The sequence below is a fragment of the Pelodiscus sinensis genome, chromosome 1, assembly GCF_049634645.1.
Source record: "Pelodiscus sinensis isolate JC-2024 chromosome 1, ASM4963464v1, whole genome shotgun sequence".
NCBI lineage: Eukaryota > Metazoa > Chordata > Testudines > Trionychidae > Pelodiscus > Pelodiscus sinensis.
In genome coordinates, this window is record NC_134711.1 from 105375952 (window position 1) to 105399789 (window position 23838).

General features: G+C 44.2%; 1 protein-coding gene across 4 annotated transcripts in view; it reads right to left on the minus strand.

The window, feature by feature from the left end:
- LOC102453956 (uncharacterized) overlaps positions 1 to 23838 on the minus strand; it is a 53608-nt gene that overhangs the window by 22214 nt on the left and 7556 nt on the right. For all 4 annotated transcript variants that reach the window (XM_075940268.1, XM_006114383.4, XM_075940277.1 and 1 more), the window contains 9 exons: positions 20932 to 21118; positions 19781 to 20209; positions 18606 to 18658; positions 16035 to 16174; positions 12574 to 12715; positions 8325 to 8366; positions 5949 to 5976; positions 4492 to 4566; positions 1643 to 1773 (listed from right to left, as the gene is read on the minus strand). In XM_075940268.1, the coding sequence (XP_075796383.1) occupies positions 1643 to 1773; positions 4492 to 4566; positions 5949 to 5976; positions 8325 to 8366; positions 12574 to 12715; positions 16035 to 16174; positions 18606 to 18658; positions 19781 to 20209; positions 20932 to 21118 (1227 nt within the window). The remainder of the gene's footprint in view (positions 1 to 1642; positions 1774 to 4491; positions 4567 to 5948; positions 5977 to 8324; positions 8367 to 12573; positions 12716 to 16034; positions 16175 to 18605; positions 18659 to 19780; positions 20210 to 20931; positions 21119 to 23838) is intronic.

Here is a 23838-nt window from a genome sequence, read left to right on the forward strand (position 1 = left end):
ATTGATTGGGAAGGTGGTGGGCCAAACACACCCAAGGCATCTGCTGCTTCAATGTATCTCTGAGGAAATATCTATTAGGGCTTGTCTTCACTGCAACAGTTAGCTCTAGTATCCTCAAGTTACTGCACTCCAGTCAGCCTAGTTTCAGTGCATGGAAACACACTTCAGAACACAGGAGTTTCACCAAGTAATCTGATTAGGAGCACAGATTATTGGATTTGCTGCTGATGCATTATTACAATGTAAGGCATTGAATCCACTTGAGCTTCAAGCCACCAATAGTTTGATACACCACCTGGCTTGATCTTAAAGCACTTTTTAACCCAAGCAAGAGCTTGGCATGCAAAGCGGAGAGTATCACTCAAGTTATAACTCAAGCTAAATGTGCCATGTAGACACACCCTCTGTGTGGTTCCTACAAAGTTCTAGATAAAGTCATGCTTGCTGCCCATGATGAATCACATGCAGGAAGGCAGAAGTTGTATGACTGACTACTTTCCAATAGGGTGAACCTCCCCCAGTGCAGCTGCCCCTTAAGATACAATTTACGTCTTCTCAACTGCAGAGATGAAACAAGCACCACAATTTCACAGCAGGATCAAACAGGAAAATACTGGCTCAGAGACAATATTTTAAACAGAGGTAAGTGTATCTAATAGCTAATAACAATTGTAGAAAAGTTATGAGATTGAAATATAGGAAAGAATTATCTCTTTTAATATTATTTATTTTAAGGTTTTTTTCAGTATGAAAGTCTTGTTTTATATTTTTACCCTTAAAAACTAAGGCTGGCTTTGCTACAGACTTAAGTCCTCCAAGAGCCAAATGTTATCAAATATATTTATTACTGGTATTATTTAATACTTGTATTGCTCTAATACCCAAAGGCCTCAATTAATGGGAATGGGAGGGAAGGAAAGAAGGAAAGTAGTCCTTCTGTCTGGAAATTCTTCTCTATACAGACAAATTCATCAGTAGCCATAAGGATGAAGGGAACTGCAATAGTTTAGTACTAATATAGTTAAATTATTCCACTTACTACTCCTAGTCCTAAAGCACTATGTTAAACAATATCAGAACATCCTACACAATGTCACATATGCAATTCCTGATTTTGGGGGCTGAATTTTATGCTTGTGAAAATGAGTTGGCTAGAAGCAGACACTTACTCTGCTAGCCTTCCATACACAAGTAACAGTGTACTTCAACCCAACATACAAAATCACTGTTCATCTGGTCCTGAACCACTTTAAAACAAACACCATCAGCTGTTCTGTGTGCTTGTTTTGTGATATACCAAATATGGACTATGATGAGATTATGTAAGACTAAATATTACATGACCATATGAAAACACTAGGATTTGGAAACCAATTCACTCACATGAAATCTTTGCCAAATAATGTGATATTTTCAAGGGCTATTCCACCACTGTTGGTTGGCATAGGGACTAAGTATTTAAGCAATTGGGAAAAATAAAAGGAGTTTCTGATTTATCAGAACTTCTTAGAAATGTTCCACATTATAGGTTAAAATTCTAACCAATCAAAATCTTGGTCAGCAATATGTAACAGTCAAAATCCTAACTAATAACATAGTTTCTTTTATCCTGCATAATGGATACTGAACTCTCTCAACTTACTTTGAAGGTATTTGCTTCTTCTTTCTTACCCACATATTTACAACTTGGCTCTTGACAAGTTGGTGAATTTTCCATATGGAGTGCTAAAAAGATGCACAAGTCTTCTTTATTTGGTAGACGAGCTGGAGGACCTAGAGAAAAAAAAGAGGAATTAGTTTGTCAAAACAAGCATGGAGTAAAAGTAGTAAATGGAGTAAGCGTAAAATATCCAATGGGAATGAGCTACAGACAATAATTCCCAAACTATCCCAGTCTTTGATTAAAACGAATGCTGCTGTACATTTCATTTCCATGTGTATTAAAATGAAGCACTATATCCTAAAACCACATTAATATTTGGTTCACCAGACCCCTCTGTTAAAATCCTCATTCTTGCACCAGACCAATCTATACCTGTCCAGTGCCAGCCATAACTTACACTGGCAGTTCATAGCAGCTAGGGATTGCTAGTATACAATGATACTCTGGTCTTGCTCCCTTCTCCAGCTATTCCCAGGGAAGATAAGACAATTCTGATGCCACCCATTTCCTTTGGCTGGCACAAGGAGTGAATTTCAACAGGTTTTGTGCCTAGGCAGATATCCTGTAGCTGGAAAAGCCTTTACCTCCCTCGCTCAACTTCACATTCCTCTTCTAAACTCATTTATTTCAGCTAGCATTCTGCCGTTTATCTTCACTTTGATGCTATATGTCCTTCTCTGTTACCTGAACATTATTTAAACAATTAAATCATATAATTAATGCAAATTATATTAAAATGATCACATCAGATTTACTTAAAAAGAGCACTCTCTCAAAAGCTGTATTCCCTTTCCATCCATTACTGTTGCCTTTATCTCCCTCCCCACTATGATCTGTTGCCACTATCCATTATGTTACTGGTGTGGTGTAGACTATAAGATCCCAGGGGCCTTATGTCTTTACATGTTTGTAAAGCAACAGTGGCACAGCTGTAGTTTTATATAGTGATATGCAAATAATAATAAACCATACTATCAGAACAATAACATTATTCTAATGACTATCAAAAAAGAGGCTTAGAAGTATGGAATAGCATGGAAATTTCAAATTCAAACTGAGGTATGTTGCCAAAGACATATGTTAGAAGTCTGAACTAGGGCTGTCAAATGATTAAAAAACTAATTATGATTTAAAAAATTAATCATGATTAAGCACACAATTAATTGCACTGTTAAATACAAATAGAAAACCATTCATTTAAATATTTTGGATGTTTTCTACATTTTCCGATGTTTTTATTTCAATTACAACACAGAGTACAAAGTGCACAGTATTCTATTTCTTATTGTAAATATTTGCATTGTAGAAAAAAATGAGATTTTTTTCAGTTCACTTAATATAAGTACTGTAGTGCGATCTATCATGAAAGATGAATATACAAATGTAAAATTATGTACAAAAATAACTGCATTAAAAAATAAAACAGTGTAAATATAAGAAGCTAGAAAATCTAGTAAGTCCGGCTTCTTATTCAGCCAATTGCTCAAACAAATTTGTTTACATTTGTGAGAGAAAATGTTGCCTGCTTCTTGTTTACAATGTCATCTGAAAGTAAGAACAGGACTTCATACATGCACTGTTATAGCTGATGTCACAAGCTATGTATAAGCCTGATATGATAAAGATTCATATGTTCCTTCATGCTTCAACCACCATTCCAGTGGACACGCGTCCATGCTGACGACAGGTTATGCTCGATAATGATCCAAAGCAGTGTGGACCAATGCATGTTAACTTTCATCATCTGACTCAGATGTCCCCAGCAGAAGGTGGATTTTCCTTTTTTGTGGTTTGGGCTCTGTAGTTTCCACATCAGAGTATTGTGCTTTTAAGACTTCTGGAAGCATGCTCCCTACTTCAGTCCCCTCAGATTTTGGAAGGTACTTCAGATTCTTAAACATTGGGTAGAATGCTGTGTCTATCTTTAGAAATCTTACTCTTTTTTTTAAGTTTTGTCAAATCTGTAGTGAAAGTGTTCTTAAAATAAACAACATGTGCTGTATCATCATCTGAAACTGCTATAACATGAAATATATAGCAGAATGAAGGTAAACCAGCAGGACATATAAAATTCTCCCCCCAATTGTTCCGTCACAAATTAATGCATTATTTTTTAACGAACATCATCAGCATGGAAGCATGTCCTCTGAAATGGTGGCCAAAGCATGAAGAGGTACATGAATGTTTAGCATATCTGGCACATAAATACCTTTCAATGTCAACTACACATGTGCCATGCAAATGTCTATTCTCATGATTAGGTGACATTGTAAATAAGCAGGCAGCATTATCTCCCATAAATGTAAACAAACTTATTTTTCTTAGTGATTGGCTGAACAAAAAGTGGGACCGAGTGGACTTGTAGGCTCTAAGGTTTACATTGTTTTATTTTTGAATGCAGTTCTGTCTCAAAAAATCTACATTGGTGAGCTGCGCTTTCACAATAAAGAAACCGCACTATTGTACTTACATGAGATTGACTGAAAAAACACTATTTCTTTTGTCATTTTTACAATACAAATATTTGTAATAAAAATAATATAAAGTGAGCACTTTACACTTTGTGTTCTGTATTGTACCTGAAATCAATATATTTGAAAATGTAGGAAAACCTCCAAAACATTAAATATATTTCAATTAGTATTTTGTAATCATGATTAATTGAGTTAATTGCATAAGTTGACTGAAATATTTGAATATTACCTGTCCATGCAATGGCTCATGACTTTCAAAACAATGAAATTTATTCAAACATTTTAAAGAAGAAATAATTATGAAATTAGAAAGAAATAAGAATATATGCACAAGTTGTTGAATATATTTTTTGCCTTTATCATTCTTTCTTTCCGCATCTTCTCCAGTGCTTTCTTCTAAATTCTCTGAGTCCTCACTGAGAATAGAAGCTGGAGGAGAAAAGAAAAATTTTAAATGAGGAATTAAGTAGGGGTTTGCTCTGATGAAGTTTAGTAATTGAAACTATCCCACCTACTACTATGAATGGCACCAGACTGCTTTTCATTACAACATGGAGAGGATCCATTTAGTTCAATATTTAATAAGTAAGACATGAAGGGCCTTATTCTAATAATGATTATTACAGGTTGTACCTCCCTTAACTGGGACTCCCTGGTCCAGCAACATCCGTGGTCCGGCATGGACCACGGACGTTCCTGGACCACAGAGCCCAGGAAGACGGAGGTCTGGCGGCAGGGCAGATGCACTGTAAAGGGCACCGGCGACTCAGCCAGGAGCCCAGAGTGTGTGTGGGAAGCGGGGGAGAGGACAGGCATCATGGCAGGGAGTTCTGGCCCCAGCAGAGCTCCCTAGCCCCAGCAGCCACGGAGCTCTAGCCTGGCCATGGCCATGGATCTCTAGCCCTGGCCAAGGAGCTCGGACCCCAGCAGCAGCCAGGGAGCTCTGGCCCCGTCCCCAGCCGCGGAGCTCCGGCCATATTCTGGCTCCAGTGGCCAGGGAACTCCAGCCCCAGCAACAGCCAGAGAGCTCTGGCCCAGGTCACAGAGCTCCAGCCCCATCCCTCAGCTCCAGCCCCAGCCACAGAGACAGGCGGCTGTGGCACTCTGCCCCAGCTGCGCAGCTCTGGCCATGGTGCTCTGGCCCCAGCAGCAGCGAGGCTGGGGAGAGTCCCGGGAGGCTGAGGCAGCAGCAGGGGCAGGCTGAGGCCCTAGCCTGGTGGCAGCACAGCCATGAGGGGAGGGACATTCCCTGGTCCAGCATATCTCCTCATTCAGGACCAGTCAGGTCCCGAGGGTGCAGGACCAGCGAGGTCCAACCTGTACCACACACAGAAAGTAGTCCCAATAAAGTCAATAGTAATCATTTGTGAAGTAAAATGTTACTTAACCAGAGTAGGAATAAGAATCAGGTTCTAAAACAAAATATATAAAAATAAAATTTATAAATAGTTTTATAGTCTTTTTTTCAAGGGCAGGGGGTTATACTGCACAATAGTGGATATTGTAAATCTTGATTTAGATATCGAAGACAATGCCTAATTTAAACTGGTGATAATTTTTCCATCAGTTAGTAACTTCTGAGGGAATGGACTGAAAGGCTTTGTAAAAATATTTAGAATGATTACATGTCCTCTCAAAATATATTTCTTCCACAAGTCCGGTAAAATCTAATTCTCCCTTCATAGTAGCTCACTGTGTGTGTGGGTGCATGCACATGCATTTGTGCGACTATACTCATGTCCCATTATACAAGCTGAGTAAGAATAAAATACCAGATTTAGCAACTTAAAGACACAATGTATATACCTTACCAGTATATTCCGCCTCTTGTGGTTTCCACTGTTGAAAAATAGAAGGAATTGATACAAAGCACGGTCACAAAATAACATTTTGCACAGTTCTTTTTCAGCCCACAGCTCCCTAGCTATTCATCAGATCTGTTCAGGGAATTTCTTGGGACATCAGACAAACCTGGGTACCTTTCTCTAATTCTACATGCTATCTGTGTCATTATTTCATTTCTAAAGCTCTCATTCTACTGGGGCAAGGCAAATTCACATAAACAGCTACCTTCATTCAGTATTTATCTGATTTGTCCATATCCCTGTCTCCCCCATTTCTCTCTTCCCCCCCAAACTCTGATCCTTTAAACTCTGTCAAATATGTTTAATTAATCTTAATTATTAAGTGATATTATTTCCCTCCCTTGATGCCACTACTGACATTTCTTCTCATTGATGCATTGTTTCCCATGCCATCCTTGACTGGATGACTCCCAAACACATAATACAGGCAGTCCCCGAGTTATGTGGATCCGACTTATGTCGGATCCGCAGTTACAAACGGGGTTTTTCTCGCCCCGGAGGACGGGAGCGGCGGGACGCCCAGATGCGCCGTGGTCCCGCCGCCCGCGTCCTCCGGGGCGAGAAAAGCTGCTCCGCATCTCCCTGGTTTGCTGGGGGAAGAGGAGCCCCCCCACAGCAGACCAGGGAGACGCTGAGCAAAGCCGCGGAGCACGCGGGCAGTGGGACAGCCCAGATGCGCCATGGCTGTCTTTGCTCCCCGTCTCCCTGGTCTGCTATCTCCAGCAGACCAGGGAGACGGGGAGCAAAGCCTCGGAGGACGCTGGCAGAGGGACAGCCACGGCGCGTCTGGGCTGTCCCGCTGCTCACGTGCTCCGCGGCTTTGCTCCTTGTCTCCCTGGTCTGCTGGTCTCCAGCAGACCAGCAGACCAGGAAGACGCGGAGCGAAGCCGCAAAGGATCCGGGCGGCGGTACCGCGGTGCGTCTCGGTCTGCCGCCCGCATCTCCCTGGTCTGCTGGGGGGGAAGGGGGTGAAGCTAGTTCGCCCCCCCCCCCAGCAGGCCAGGCTTTTCTCCGGACGCCTGTGTTAGAGCAGCTGGGGCGCTGCCGGTTGGTCCCGCAGCGCCGCTCTGGGCACTACTGGACCAACCCGGCAGCACCCCAGCTGCTCTGCCCCAGGCGTCCTGATTCAGCCCTGCTGGTCAGTTTCAGCAACGGCTGAATCAGGACGCCTGGGGCAGAGCAGCTGGGTTGCACCCCCAGCTGCTCTGCCCCAGGCGTCCCCAAGTCAGCCGCTGCTGAAACTGACCAGCACTGACTACAGGAAGCCCGAGGCAGAGTTGCTCTGCCCCGGGCTTCCTGGAATCAGCCGCTGATCAGTTTCAGCAGCAGCTGACTTGGGGACGCCTGGGGTTCTTAAGTTGAATCTGTATGTAAGTCGGAACTGGCGTCCAGATTCAGCCTGTTGAAACTGATCAGCGGCTGATTCCAGGAAGCCTGGGGCAGAGCAACTCTGCCTCGGGCTTCCTGTAGTCAGCCGCTGGTCAGTTTCAGCAGCGGCTGAATCTGGATGCCAGTTCCGACTTACATACAGATTCAACTTAAGAACAAACCTACAGTCCCTATCTTGTAAGTAACCCGGGGACTGCCTGTATGCTGTCAAAAAATCCAACAAATATTTCCACCATGAACACTGGTGTGAGTATGAATTTACACAAGTATGCACCACAATTTCTTGTATGCTGAATTTTCTTACAAACCAAAATGGGCCCTGGTCAAGCATCCTCCCAATAAAGGAATTAAAGCGGTCTCAACTGTCATTAAAGTGAATTTGATTTTATGAAATGAATGGTTGTGAATACAGTAAAACTCCAATAGTCCGGCATCTAACTGTTCGGCACTCCCGATACTCCGGCATCAAAATGCCAAGTGCTCCTGACCAGCTGATTAAAAAGCCTGCTGCTCAGCACACGTGCTGGCTGTAACCAGAGGGAACATAAGGTTGGGGAAGGGAGGGAGAGAGTGGGATTGTGTTACAATATGGAAAAGAGCACTTTGCTTCAGCAAAGAGGAAAGGGGAGGGGAAGGAGGATCAGGTTACAGCAGGAAGGAGAGAGACTGGAAGAGGAAAGGGGAAGGGAAGGGGGTGGAGGATCAGGTTACAGCACTGAGGAGATGCGAAGAGGAAAGGGGAGGGGAGGGGAGAGGGAGGGAGATTGTGTCCTGGCCAGCTATTAAGCCGTGCAACTGTACCGGACCTCCTGATTCTCCAGCAAATCTGATAATCCGGCACCACCTAGGTCCAAAAGGTGCCGGATCATCAGAAATCTACTGTACTTGTTTGCTACATTCTTGGCTCTATATTCCTCAGTAAAGGATACACACCTGGTTATATTCAAAGTTGTTCTTTAAAGAGTCTCTGGAGTCCTGAAAAGGGAAAAAAAAAATAAAAATACATGTCTGGGCCAGCAGAAAAATTAGATCCTATCCGTAATATTCTTTCTAGAATGCTCCATGTCTAGTAGCCTTTACAATATTGGTACTCTCATTTTCCCTTCTAAACGAAAACAGACCAGATATTTTGATGTAAGCCATGCTTAGAACAACCGAACCTGACCCCTTCTCATCATGACTATGGTGGCCATCAATCATGAAGCAGAGTCTGCTTTGTTCAAACCAGCCTCAAGGGATAGATCTGGCAATCAAATGTCCTTCATTTACCACAGAAGAAAACTCTCCCCTTGCATGTGGAGGCAGTTTTCCCTGAATGTTGCAAACTTCTCATAGTTAAAATAATCATTTCTGGCCATGAGAGCCTGATCATTTAAATCCTAAAGTGCACAGTAGCCAACTAATATGATTTATGGTCAAATATATCTATTTTTTGGAACATGTTCTTTTGGTGCAGTCTCATTTTGCCGATGCAACTTTTCTGAAGTAGCTGTCACAACTAATGAAGATGGTGCCATGTGCATGTAAAAGAACTCAGTTCCTCTTAACAGGACTTGGTATTTCTTGCCCATCTTAGTGGAGGTGGGGGGTGCTGATCCAGGACTGCCAAATTACTTTAGCTAAATCCATAATAGCCTCATTTACAGGAACAGCTATCACTCAAAGAGTATGTCTACACAGCAGAGTTATTTCGAAATAACTTTCATAGTGTCTACACAGCCAAACCACTATTTCAAAATAAATTTGAAATAGCGGCACGCTTATTTCAAATTTGGTAAACCTCATTCTACGAGGAATAACGCCAAATTTGAAATAGCTATTATGAAATAAGTGCTGTGTAGACACTTATTTCGAAATAGGGGGCCTCCAGCCTTCCCAGGGTGCCCTGGTGGCCACTCCAGTCTCAACCAAGAACACTCCACTTCCTCCCCCCACTCCCCGGAGCCCTTAAAGGGGTTGACTCTGGCCACAGTGCGTGTACCAGCTCCAATCCTGTCAGCCCAGAGCCAGCAGTCACTGCCCCAACCGAGTGGCCCCAAGACATGAGCCAGCAAGTCACTGGCAGCCAGCCCTCCACTGCTCCCCAGGAGTAGTCTGCCAGCTCCCAGGAGCCTGCCAGGGCCCGGAAAAGGTGGGCACCTTCCTGGTCCAGGGTGGAGATCATGGACCTTATTTAGGTTTGGGGGGGATGCCACCAACAGCCATGATCTCCACACTAGACGGAGGAACGCGGCCGTCTATGGTAGGATAGCTGCCAGCATGGCCACCACAGGCCACGTGCGAACCCAGGACCAGGTTTGCATGAAAATCAAGTTGGTCCAGCGAGACCCCCCAACCCTGAGCCCTGAGCTTCTCCTCCCCCTTCTTCCTCTTGCTTCCCCCTTCCAGTTCCCTCCTCCCAGGTTTCCCATTCCAACCCTCTCTTCTCCCCTCTCCCACCTCCTTTCCCCAGTCTCACCAGAGTTTCATTCCCTCCCCCCTCCCAGTTTTGTTAAATAAAGAGAGTTTGTGTTCATGAAAATATGTGTATTTTATTTGACATCAGGAAGGATGTGAGGGAGGAATGAGGCACAAGCCCCCAGTGGGGCAGACCAGGGAGGCTCTTAGTGCTCCTCTGGGTGGAAGCTCTCCCGCAGGGCCTCCTGGATACTGACAGCCCCCCGATGGACCTCCCAGATGGCAGCCTGCAGAAAGTGCAGCCAGGCTTGCAGCAACGTGTCCAAGAGAAGCACCAGAGTGCCCAGGGGCAGCTCTGGCTCTATGCTGCAGAGTGCAGTGGTGTCCCGAGTGAGGGTAACTGGAGCACGTAGAAACAAAATGCTTTGCTGTCCCTCATTGAGGTAGACAAGCAAGCAGGGAAACCTGAGAACTGGCTGTCCGGGGCAGGTCCTTTAAGTACAGACCTCAGATAGCCTCAGGCAGCATCCCCACACAGCCTTAAATGCGATTCAGAGTCCACTCAGTGTGGACACGATATTTTGAAATAGCAATACGTTATTTCGAAATGCATTTTGTATGTACAGGCAGTCCCCGACTTACGCGGATCTGCAGTTACGAACGGGGCTGCCCCAGAGTACACGGACTGCGGGACCTCGCGGTCCTGCCGCCCGTGTACTCTGGGGCTTTGCTCTGCGTCTCCCTGGTCTGCAGACCAGGAAGACGCAGAGCAAAGCCGCGGAGGGGCTCGGGCAGCGGGGCAGCCCCGCTGCCCGAGCCCGCCCCCCCCAACCGCGCGGCTTTGAAAAGCGCGGGGAAGCCGGCGGCGGGGCAGTCCAGGCGCACCTGGGGTGCCTCGCTGCCTGAGCCCCCCCCCCCCGCGGCTTTGCAAAGCCGCGGGGGGGCTCGGGCAGCGAGGCACCCCAGGCGCGCCTGGACTGCCCCGCCGCCGGCTTCCCCGCGCTTTGCAAAGCCGCGGGGGGGGCTCGGGCAGTGAGGCACCCCAGGCGCGCCTGGACTGCCCCGCCGCCGGCTTCCCCACGCTTTACAAAGCCGCGGGGGGGGGGGGGGCTCGGGCAGCGAGGCACCCCAGGCGCGCCTGGACTGCTCCGCTGCCGGCATCCTCAGAGGCGCTCCCCGTCTCCCTGGTCTGCTGGTCTCCAGCAGACCAGGGAGATGGGGAGCAAAGCCGCGGAGGACCCAGGCGGCGGGACCGCGGTGCATCTCAGTCCGCCGCCCAAGTCTTCCTGGTCTGCTGGGGTGGGCGGGGGCGCAGCTAGTACGCCCCCCCCCCCCCCCAGTAGACTAGGCTTTTCTCCAGACGCCTGTGGCAGAGCAGCTGGGGTGCTGCCGGTTGGTCCCGCAGCGCCGCTCTGGGCGCTACTGGTGCAACCCAGCAGCACCCCAGCTGCTCTGGTCCTGATTCAGCCGCTGCTGGTCAGTTTCAGCAGCGGCTGAATCAGGACACCTGGGGCAGAGCAGATGGAGTGCTGCTGGGTTGCTCCAGTAGTGCCGAGGAGCGGCGCTACTGGAGCAACCCAGCAGCACCCCAGCTGCTCTGCCCCAGGCGTCCCCAAGTCAGCTTCTGCTGAAACTGACCAGCGCTGACTACAGGAAGCCTGAGGCAGAGTTGTTCTGCCCCAGGCTTCCTGGAATCAGCTGCTGATCAGTTTCAGCAGCAGCTGACTTGGGGACGCTTGGGGTTCTTAAGTTGATTCTGTATGTAAGTCAGAACTGGCGGTCAGTTTCAGCAGTGGCTGAATCTGGACGCCAGTTCCGACTTACATACAGATTCAACTTAAGAACAAACCTACAGTCCCTATTTTGTACGTAACCCGGGGACTGCCTGTAGATGCGTTATTTCAAAATAAGCTATTTCGAAATAACTATTTTGAAATAAGATATTTTGGAATAACACTGCAGTGTAGACATACCCAAAGAGAACTTCTTGAGTTCTAGTGATTTTTGCCCAATGAACCATACCGATGGGTCTGGAAATACACATGATCTGAAAAAGCAAACTTCAAAGTAGACCAAAGCATGGGAAGTGGAAGGAGGATAGAGGAGTTCAGATGTGGGGGGTTTTGCTGTCAGCCCCGAGGACTAAACTCCAGAAGACTGGACTTTCTCAGGGTGGGGGAGTCCTAGAATGTAGCACTTACTCCCTTCATGGCGCCACAAGAATCTAGATTTAAAGGCACATTGCAAGTCATAAAGGCACATTGCTTTAGTCATACCTTTGTACAATTATGGATGTTGAAATATGTTGAAGGTGTTTTTACAGTGGATGTTCCATGTATCTCTACTATGTCGACCTTATGAGGGCATGCACAGATCCGTAGGACTTTTTAAATTGAAAATACAATATAGCATTGAATATCACATGAATGTATAAATAAAAATTACAATAAGCAGGGTTTCTCAAACTTCCCTGCACAACAAAAATTACTGCATGGACCCACCATCCTGGGCGGCGGGTGGGAGGAGCAAAACCAAAGCTTGAGGGCTTCAGCCTGAAGCAGAGGAATGGGCTGTAACCTGAGCCCCACCACCCAGAGCTGAAGCCCTCGGGATATGGCTACAGCCCTAGGAAGTAGGGCTCAGACTTTGACTTTAGCCCCACGCTCCAAGCAAGTGTAATGCCAGCACTGGGGACCCCATTAAAACAGGGTCATGACCCACTTTGGAGTCCTGTCCCATAGTTTGAGAACTGCTGCAATAAGGTAATTGTATTACATTAGCTTACTTGTTGGCTTGATGATGACTTTGATGCTTCTTGTACAGAAATAATGTTCTTTATGCCCACATATTGTATATAGTTCTGACATTCAGGGCAGGGAGGTTTGCTGCTATAAAGAATATCATTCTCTTCTGGTTTTTTTCTAAATCTGAAAAAAATATAGTAGCACAATTTATTCTCTGTGAAAACAAATGAATAGATCATACTGAGATATCCCCCCGATAAATCCGAGGGCTTTCTCTCTATCCCAGATTTCCCATCTCATATTTTTTTTATCTTTGAGCTTCTCATCTTTATACATAAATATTTGTGTTTATTTACAACAGTAATGAATTTATTGTCTTAACAAAAACCATTCCAGTCTCATTGTTGTACTCCATTTTTTTTCTACAGAGAAAATGGCCATAAATTAACACTAGGCCATTTATAGCTCCCATGCTTCACCCAGCTGTTGGATTTACAGTCTTATCATACTTTCACTGTGCCCTCCGGGGTAAATCAATGGAGTTATATTGGAGAGCAATATAATGTAGTACATTTGGAACCAGGAAATTTGGATTTTAGTTCTGGCTCCAACAGTGCTTCCCTGTGTTGTATTGAGTAAGTCACACAACTTTTGTGTCTATGTGAACAAGTCCAATGTCCACTCCTTAGTGGTCACTACCTCTGGGGGTCATTCTGCCTAGTAGTTGCAATCTCTGGCAGGCATGAGCTTGGCAAAGGCAGAGGGGTAGGGCCTCCTGAGCCCAGAGCTGCTCTCTAACCCTTTGCTGATAAGTGAGAGGTATATACAGCCCTCAGACACCCTTCACCTCAGATCCAGTACCAAAGTGTTATCTTGTGGCCCTTGTGACCATCTACCTCACAAAGGCAACAGGTTCACACCCCCTTGCCAATGATGAATGGCTATTTCAGACTGTAGTTTGCCCCTGAGAAAAGGGGCTAGATGACAACTCGTAGTGAATCACTGAGGCAAGATGGGGTTAGGGGTTCCCAGAGGGAGAGGACCCCAGAGTGTGGGGGCACTGTGATAAGGCAGTACCCAGACATAGAAAATAACAGGTAAAAGCAGACAAGATGGCTATGTCTACACTGGCATGAATTTCCGGAACTGCTTAAAACGGAATACTATTCTGTTTTCAGTTTTTCCGGAAAAGGAGCGTCTACATTGGCAGGCTGCTTTTCCGGAAAAGCCCTTTTTCCGGAAAAGCATCTGTGGCCAATGAAGACGCGCTTTTCCAGAAAAGAGCCCCGATCGCCATTTTCGCGATCGGGGCTTTTTTCCGGAAAAGATTACTGGGCTGTCTACACTGGCCCTTTTCCGGAACAGTGTTCCGGAATAAGGACTTATGTCCGAGCGGGAGCAGAATAGTTTTTCCGGAATAGCGGCTGATTTTGTACAGTAGAGCATCGTTGCTTTTCTGGAAATTCAAGGGCCAGTGTAGACAGCTCGCAGCTTATTCTGGAAAAGCGGCTGCTTTTCCGGAATAAGTGGCCCAGTGTAGACACAGCCGGAGACAGATAGAAGGGGGCACGCCTGAGCTGAATGAGCTAATTCCTGAGGGACCACCAGGAGGCGCCCATGGCGATAAGTCACACCTTGTTACAAGCACCCATAAAGGGATACCTGTTGAAGAACCACAGTTAGTGAACAAGGTGAGTAACCGTTTCTTCTTCTTCGAGTAGTGTTTCTATCGGTGCTCCATGTCAAGTGACTCCTGAACAGTATCCTCAGAGGGAGGAGGGAGCTTCAAAATCAAGTCCAAGACTGAAGATAGTAAGGCAAGAACCAAGTGCTGCATCAGCTCTGATTGCATGGATCAATACGTAGTGTTTAGCAAAGAAGTGCACTGAAATCCAGGTAGAAATTCTGCCTACCACAGTCCCTTGAATGTTTGCAAGCCACACTGTGGAAGTTGCTTGTTATCTGGCAGAGTGTGCTATAATCTTTTGGGGATGCTAAGCACCAGCTGCAACACAGCAAATACTAACAAACCCAAACTTTCATCTTGACAGTCTCTGTGAAGAAATTGTGGACCTTTTGATCTGTCCACTCTGGAGACAAAGCATTTAGGTGACTTCCAAAACTGTTCTGCTTATCTAGATAAAAGTCCAATGTACATCATACATCTAACATATGAAGGGTAGTCACCCACTGAGATGTATATGGTTAGGAAAAAAATATCGGTAGATGAATAAACTAGTTAAGATGGAAATCTAATAGCACCTTAAGCAAGAACTTTGCGTGCAGTTGCAGATCCACCAGCCCTGACAGCAGTGGAGGCATAATTTTGCATGCTTGGTCATGAAGATTAAGCTATCATAAAAACACGAGTTGTGAACAGCTCCTTACATAGGGAGCTTTCTTGAATTGTCTCAACAAATTTGACAACATTGTGAATCTCTCTGGAAGGAAGGCTCTGGCTTTCAACAAATCCAAACATGTCCCTGTGCATGCCCCTCTACAGAAAATAACTTGGAATTCTTTACATTTAGCAGGAGACCCAACTCCTGGAAGAGGGAGAGAGACATCTGGGTGGAAGTTAGTATCGATTTGTAAGATCAGAAAATACTCAGTATTGCAAAGGATCCTGATTCATGGTGAAGAAGAGGTAGTAGAGAAGGAAGTGCAAGTGATTCATCCTATATACCCTTGGAGCATGGCATGAAGTTGTCTAGAATACATATGCAGGGCAAACCAACACTGTGAATGGAAAATCTCTGATCAAGGATTTGAGTGGCACATGTGTACCTGAATTGTCTATTTTGATGGGCAGAAAAATTCCATAATTCTAATGTATCTAAACATTAGGTAGCCTTAAACTGCTCCTAACCCAGCTATTTGCCTATTGCTATGGTATTGGCAATGCCATCCAAAGCATCTTCTCTCCTTCTCCACCAGTACCTCAGTTAAGTACCTGGACAGGGAATAGTGACATTTGCTGGTTGTTAGGCAACGGAAGCAGAGCATTTTCACCCAAATACGGCCAGTCTCTGCTCTGAACAGGCACATAGCCATGCTACTCTCATCAGCTCCCCATACATACAGATTTAAGTAACCTGACAGCCACTACCATTACCACCAGAGTCTTCAGGGCAACCTCTCTGTCACTGCTGTTGCTCCCCTAAAGAACAGCTGATGCTACCAGGTAAATCTTTCAAAAGGTGCTGGGAGCTACATTTTGTTGAGAACAGGTAGGCATGTTGGGTGACTGTGCTTGAACAATGAGGTCTTATGGTAGAAAGCATTTGAAGAGGCTTTTGTTAAAATGTTGACAGCAGCATATGCCTAGTCTTAAAGATGCACAATGTTAACATTCTTAGAGAGATAAATTGTGGGGCAGATACCAAGTGAGGTGGCTCCACAATTAACCACATGGATATTACCCCGGCAGCCATATATACTTTCCTAACAAGCATACATAAAATTACTGAATTACTTTAAAGAAACATCAATCAATAATAACCTGAATAGTAGAGCATTTGCTTCAGCATGGATAAGGACAGGCCCTTTTTCTGTTCCTAGCTTTTTTTTGTTGTGCCTACCTCCACAAGGCAGGTTTGCATATATTGCACCAAGAGGATATCCATTATAACCTGCCCCAAACTAAGAAAAAAAATTAGAACCTCACAGAGCTGTAAGATAACAATAATGATTAAGAAAAATAAGACCTACATCACCATTGTTTAAGTAAAGATAAATAGAAATGCATGCAATCCCCTCTTCCCGGACATGTACAACTTCCACATTTAAGAAAATTTTGTAACATACAATAGTTACATCACATTTATTTCTTAGGGATGTTTTTCTGCTTAAATACTTGGTCAGTGCCTAATCTCAAGCTCAGTTATTTATTATATACAGGCAGACCCCGGGTTACATGGATCCGACTTACATCGGATCCCTACTTACAAACGGGGTGAGGCAACCCCGCACTAGCTGCTTCCCCCCAGCAGACCAGGGAGACGCGAAGCTAGCACCCCCCCCCCCCCCCCCAGCAGACCAGGGAGACGTGGAGCAGCTTTTCTCGGCAGACACCTCAGCTTGAGAATAAAGGACTGAGGGAAGTGAGGTGTGGGAGAATAAAACTGAGCTCTGGAGAAATGTTTAGCTAGAGTTTCCCCTACAATATGTACCAGTTCCGACTTACATACAAATTCAACTTAAGAACAAACCTATAGTCCCTATCTTGTACATAACCCGGGGACTGCCTGTAAACATAAGTCTGAGAGTCCTCTAGTGAATATATTGCACATTATTTTAATATAGTGCTTCTCAAAGTATTGAGGTAGCTTTTCCAATTTATTAAACTAAATATCTCAGCTGCACCAGCCAGAAAGCTTCTCACTGTCACTACTTCCATTTAAAACCACTACTCACTACTTTTTTCCTGCAAGCAGTGACCTCAGAATTCCTCCACCATCACAATATTTTCTATTGCCTACCTTAATAATATACCTATAGACCGTGCTTTTTTTGTAAAACAAATAGTTATAAAAGTATCTAAAGTTTCTAGAATACTACATACAGTTCATTTACAGATACATACCTTCTTTTTGTATATTTGCAGCTAACAATTCCTGGCACCTCACTCTTTTGATGTTCAGAATCTCATTTCTAGCCTTCCTTCCCTCAGAAGCCTAGCTCTCAATCACTTAACTATAAACTCAGTAATAACATTTTATCATCAAAATCCAAACAAGTTTTCACCATGGCCCAGTGAAGAAGCTGTTCAGTATGCTGTGCTTTTTTTGTGATGGTACTGCCAGGTACGCAGTACCAGCACCTCCAGTCAGAGCTCAACAACTTTTCCCATGGAGTGCTGGCACCTTTTTTTTTTTTTTTTTTTTTTTAAGTTTTCAAAGAAGTGAGACAGGTACAAGGCCAGATTTTGATTTAGTTACTGTGATATAAAATAAACTCACTTACAATATTCTAATCTCTACAGCCCAATGATAGGATATGCATTACCATAGTATTACAGCTGTGGTTGAGAATGCAGCCAAAAAATCCTGTGCTCCCCTGGGCTATTGTGCCTTACACACTTTACTAAGGGCTAAATACTGAAGGCACTATCTAGAAGGTAGGTATACAGGTTGCACCTCCCAAAACCAGAATGCTCATTCCTGGATCAGAGGAACCCCGGTAGCCTAGTGTCAGGAAGGCAATCCAGGTGGGGCCGGTCTGAAGCAGTGGAACGGGACAGGGGTGGGGCTGGTGGCAGTCCTCAGCAGTGGGGCTGGAGCCTGCAGCAGCCCTCAGAAGCCCCCAACAGCCTGCAGCACTGGACCAGGCTGGGGCAGCCCCCAGCAGCACGGGATCGGACTGGCGACAGAACGTGGCAGTGCAGGCTGGGCTAGAGCCCCGGGCAACCCACAAAAGTGGGGCCAGAGCCTGTGGGCTACCCTGGGGCAGGAGCCTGAGCCCTTGGCAGCCCACACCAGTGGGACTGGGGCCAAGGTTGGCAGCAGCCCCATCAGCTCATGGCACTGTGGGACTGAAGCCCATGGCAGCCTGCAGAAGTGGGGCCAGAGCCCTCAGGTTGCCATAGGGCTGGGACCAGAACCTGAGCCCTTGGCAGTCCCTAGCAGCCTGACCAGGACCTGAGCCAGAGCCAGAGCCAGCCTCTGGCAGAGTGGGGCTGGAGCCTGTGACAGCCTGTGGCAGTACAGGCTGCTGGAGCATGGCAGGAAGTCCAGCCATGACAGTAGCATCAGGGCCTGCAACCCAGCAGGCAGCCTAGCAGGGGTGGGAGGTAGTCCCCCTGCTTCTCCTCCCCATACCCAGAGCTGGCAGAGTCAACAGCTGTGGGCTGTGACAGGGATGGGAACCTTTTCTAGTCTGGCAAATTCCATGGTTCAGGACCAGTCAGGTCCCAAGAGTGCCGGATAAGAGATGTCCAACCCGTATTACTGCAGCAGTGACCAGTCATTATAGCAGTGGCAAAAGCCTGAAGTACTAATATTGGTATACTTAGTTAACACACAAGAGAGAGTGAAAAATTAAAGAAAGGGAATGAAGTGTTAACCATACTTACAAAATATCCATTCTGATTATATAATGTGCAACCCACACCTCGATCTGGATCATCTTTTATAAGAAAAAGTATATTTTGTATCATTTTTGGTTAGACTTTAAATATTATTCAGTGGCTTAAGGTATAAAACTTTAGAATATTGAAACAATATATAAGTGGATTGACCTGTTCAAACTACCACAAGAACTTCTACTGACAGTATACTGTATTAAAGACTTATCTAAAGAGTGATAGCTACACTGTTACTATGGAGAGGCATTATTATCATAAAGCACAAAAGGAAGAGTATATTTTATCACCACACAACAACCCAATATAAAATTATTGCTTGACTAACAATCTCAAAATATGACATAATACAAAACCCTGAAAATGGAACATAAAATATTATATGTACACTATAATTGGGTATGTTGATTAACCTCAAATGCAAGGCTAGTTACATACATAATTTTAACACAAATGGACAATTTTATATATTTTTTCCTGGTAAATGACATGCAGAATTATTCTGAAGAAATAGCTATTCCAAGGCTTTACCAAAAATGAGTAAATTTATAAACATATAAACTGATCATTTTCATTTGACAATATCACAAGAAAATATTCAGGGGCCAAAATAATGAAAATAAAAAATAGCTAAATTATAAACATTTACACACACCAACAATCCAAGGAGTCAGAATTATGGATACTGTGTTGTGATGAAATATAGTTCTTTGTGCTTGATTAAAACAACTTTTTGTATAAATTTATTAAGTAGAAAGCACAAGATTTACTTATCATTTCCTTGTTATTCATTGCTTAGGTTACATAAATGATATCAGGAAAGGGCATCATTGTCATTCAGCAACCTTCATTGTTTTTAAACAAACCTTTGGGAATTTGAAATATAAATATAATAGTGTGCTTCAAAACTGTTGCAATTTTGCTTGTACTAATTTTTTAAAAGTCTATTTTGGCTCAAATATTTTACTCAATATAATTTCTACAAACATAACATGTACTTGTTGAAATGAGAAATTATTAATTTCACTCCTGGGCTGGGAAAGCATGCCAGTTCCTTTGTTAGTCACATGCCATTTGGCTTAGCTCTAGCTAAATTTATAGGAACATATATACATGTTTTTCATATTTGTTTGCTACTAATTTTTTAATATTTTCAGTATACTTACCGGATCTTGCTGCTAAAAGATAACAAAGCTGCAATGCATGTGTGTGCATTTTTTCCACGTCATCATTTTCTTTTTTTTCAAATTCTCCATGGGGACAATGAAGTAAACAATCCAGGCAACATAATGCATTCTTCATTTGCTCTACACATATGCTTGTATGGCCTTGCATATTAAGCAGTGAACAAATTTTTAACATGTCTTTAGGCACAGCCTCGGCATAGTGGGAACTACATTTTGTGCACTTGTGCCTTTTGGTTCTATGGGAAATTGTAGATACAGTATCAAAGTCTGTGATTGGTAGAAAAACACTGCTACTAATTTGGCTTCTTAGAAACATTTGGTCAACTTGCTTGAGATCTTCCTCAACTGCTAAATCTTCCCCTTTTAGCTCTGGAGAGATTGGCCAGTAATAGATTGCAGAAACTGATCCTAAAGGTAAACATTTAGACTGATTTAAAATAGAATTCAACCAGATAGGGTCATTAATACTTCTTGATAACAATGATGGGCCTAATTCTCTGTTGCAGAGCAGCCAGCCATACTGTTGGTGCATTCTAGTCACAAACCTGGCCACAGAGACTATTCCTACACTAGCGAAGATGGATTTTCAGATGCTGCAGAATCACAGTGTCAGTTACTATTACACCCTTCATGTCTGTGGCCAGTAAAGAGTGTATGGCCGAGAGAAGGAGCTCTGGCCAGCTTAGCCCTACACCTAAATGTTCTAACATTTTGCTAAGGACTATCCTAGTGCCTAGACAGTCTAGCAGTGGGAGGACATAAAAGCAAACGTTGCACTACTGACTTGAGCTCTACCATGCAGTCTTTGGAGACAGGGGCAGTAAGAACTGAGAGCTATATATTTTGGACATATTTGATAAGTGGTTCCTGACACAAACTCACATTACATGACCCAAGAATTACATTTATGACCCAAGCCTGCAAATCCTTCCCAGACAAGGTGTTTCACTGATTTCATAAGGGATTACTTACATGAATAAATGGCTACTTGTGTGAATCAGGATTTGAGGACTGAATACCATAAGATAAAATGTTTTTTTCAAACCTGATATTCAGTATGGGCTTATTTCTGACCTCCTTACGCAGAAAACTCTCATTGACTTCCATAGGTTCATCAGTATACTATTTACCCTGAATGAGAAATGTAGTACAGGTGGAACAGGGTTTCCTGGACAAATACACAATGCAGTTACTCAAAGAATGGGGAACGTTCAGTATGACATGTTGCACAGCATGTAAGTTTTCTCTGGAGCAGCTCATTGCCACCACTTTGTGTATTTTGTCTGACTCACACACAACAATCCCAGTTTTATTGAACTGAAAGAAAACAAAGTGAATATTACTATTTGCCACAAATGTTATTTTACACACATCTATATGTTACAAAGAAACTTCAATGTGTTACAGATTTTGCTACACTGTATTTAGGTATATTGATTCTTCCATCCTGATAAACTTTGGCACTTAATTTGTCTTTTTGCTCGATCAGTTCTATGAATATTTTTATTGATTTGTTCATTATTCTTATTAATTCACTATCTTTATATGTGTAGGCTATTTCTGAATGGACCTAATTAGGTTGCCTTTGAAGTCACTGATGAAACTCCAAATGGCTTCAAACAAACAAGATCGACCCACAATTTTCTCAACACCCTCAAGTGAAATTTATGAGCGTGAATGAAAGCATAACTTTTAGAAGTTCTAAATCATTTCTGCATGGTCCTTTGTCAGCATTAGATTAGCCGTGATTGATTTAGTAAGGCAGGGGCATCAATGCTATTGGTTAGATTTCAAGTTGTTTGGATGAGAGACTATGTGTATGTAGACTACTCCTATGTTTATACAGTATCCAGCACAATAAGGACCTAATTCTTCTGGTGGCTTAGGCTTTCCTATGAAATTAGTGAATAAATTAAGTTCAAACAAAATTATTCTTAAAGGTAAAATTCTAATGTGCTCTGTGAAAGAAATAACTCAGGGTATGTCTACACTACCCCGCTAGTTCGAACTAGCAGGGTAATGTAGGCATACCGCACTTGCAAATGAAGCCCGGGATTTGAATTTCCCGGGCTTCATTTGCATAAGCGGGGAGCCGCCATTTTTAAATCCCCGCTGGTTCGAACCCCGTGCAGCGCGGCTACACGGGGCTCGAACTAGGTAGTTCGGACTAGGTTCCTATTCCAAACTACCGGTACTCCTCGTGAAACGAGGTGTACCGGTAGTTCGGAATAGGCACCCTAGTCCGAACTACCTAGTTCGAGCCCCGTGTAGCCGCGCTGCACGGGGTTCAAACCAGCGGGGATTTAAAAATGGCGGCTCCCCGCTTATGCAAATGAAGCCCGGGAAATTCAAATCCCGGGCTTCATTTGCAAGTGCGGTATGCCTACATTACCCCGCTAGTTCGAACTAGCGGGGTAGTGTAGACATACCCTCATATACTCTACGCTAGAGGGTTTCATGTGTTGCTCAATTATTTTAAAATACAGTAGCATGACAAGTTCCTGACATGCATTATGGAATTGGTTTATGAATATAAATATGCATAACTTGAAGATGACTTGGACAAAATAACTCCTGTAACTTATCAATTTAATGTTATCTGCTGGATCTGTATGTCTTATTTTGGTGTATATATCATTCTTGGATGTAAGCGGGGTCAAGGTAAACTCTATCCTGACATCTGGTGGTGAACTGTGGCAAGTGGTACAAAGAGACTTCAGGGGCTGAGCCCAATTTGCATAGACACACCCACCCTGTCTAATATGTGCTCACAGCAGCCCAAATGGTCACTTTGGCCACTGTGGGATCCCCAGTCTCTCTGTTATTGAGGCAGGGGGGATAAAAGTGGAGGCAGCTCACCGTGACATGCGTCGACGGCAGCGGCAGAACCCCACGGAAAGGCGGAGCCATCGGCAGAGCCACCAGCGGGCCACGTAAGGTGTATCGATCCCTACCCCTCCAGGTTGGGATGGTGAAACCCTGCCGGGTGAACTTTTGAACCCTGGGGTGGCACTGACCTGGGGCAGAGACTTTTGGGGTGTTGGACTTTTGGGACTTTGGGGGGATTTGTGGCTGGGGGGAGGGCCTTCGCTCATGTTTGGTCTGTAAATCCGAGTTCTGGTGTTTCCCCAATTTAATGCTGATGTCGGTTACCTCATGTTATTAAAGGTTTGCTACTATACTGAGGCTCTGTGCTTGTGAGAGGGGAAGAATTGCCTCTTTTGAGGCACCCAGAGCTGTATGTAAGATTTCCCAGATCACTGGGTGGGGGCTCGAGCCAGTGTTGTATTACCTTGTTGGGAGGAGATCCCTAGATACTGAACCCGGCCCTTGCTGCTATTTACTCGGCCTGGCAGAAGGGCTACATGTATATAGTTAGAAATATGAAATATGGGATTGTTCATGGTTTTAAATGTGCAAATGAGAGCCATCAATGGTGCTCCAGCAGCCTTAACAACTGGGTGATCAACTTGAGGACTTAAGAACAGCCTTGTTTGTCCTTTAAGTCTAAACAGTAGTTGGTTCTAGGAAGACACGTGACTATAACACCTTGTAGTGGGATACCTGTCTGACCAGGTAAGTTTCCATGGAAAGGGGGGTGGAGAACAAAAGATTTCTGCCCAGGAAAAGTCTATAAAACAATAGGAAGCTATCAGTCCCTTTGTCTTTGGTGGGTGTGGCACACCCAAATGGAGAGCTAGGGACCCAAGTCAAAGAAAAAGATTATCTTTGACTTGAAAGCATGCCTGAAATGGCAACAGGTTTTAGGGTAAGTTTGTAATAAATGTTAGTGAATGAGAACTATTATTTTAATTTTATAACTTACTTTGGTTTGTCTGTTTTCACTTTCAACCACTTAAATCCTACTGCTTGTACTTAATAAAAACAGTTTTGTTTACTATCAAGGCCAGTGTCAATAATTGTTACCGTGGGGGGGGGGGGAGGAGGAATCATTGTGCATATGCTCTCTTTCATTGATAAAGAGGGTGAACAACCTCATAAGCTTTCTTTGTGTACAACTTTTACTCAGAGAAAGA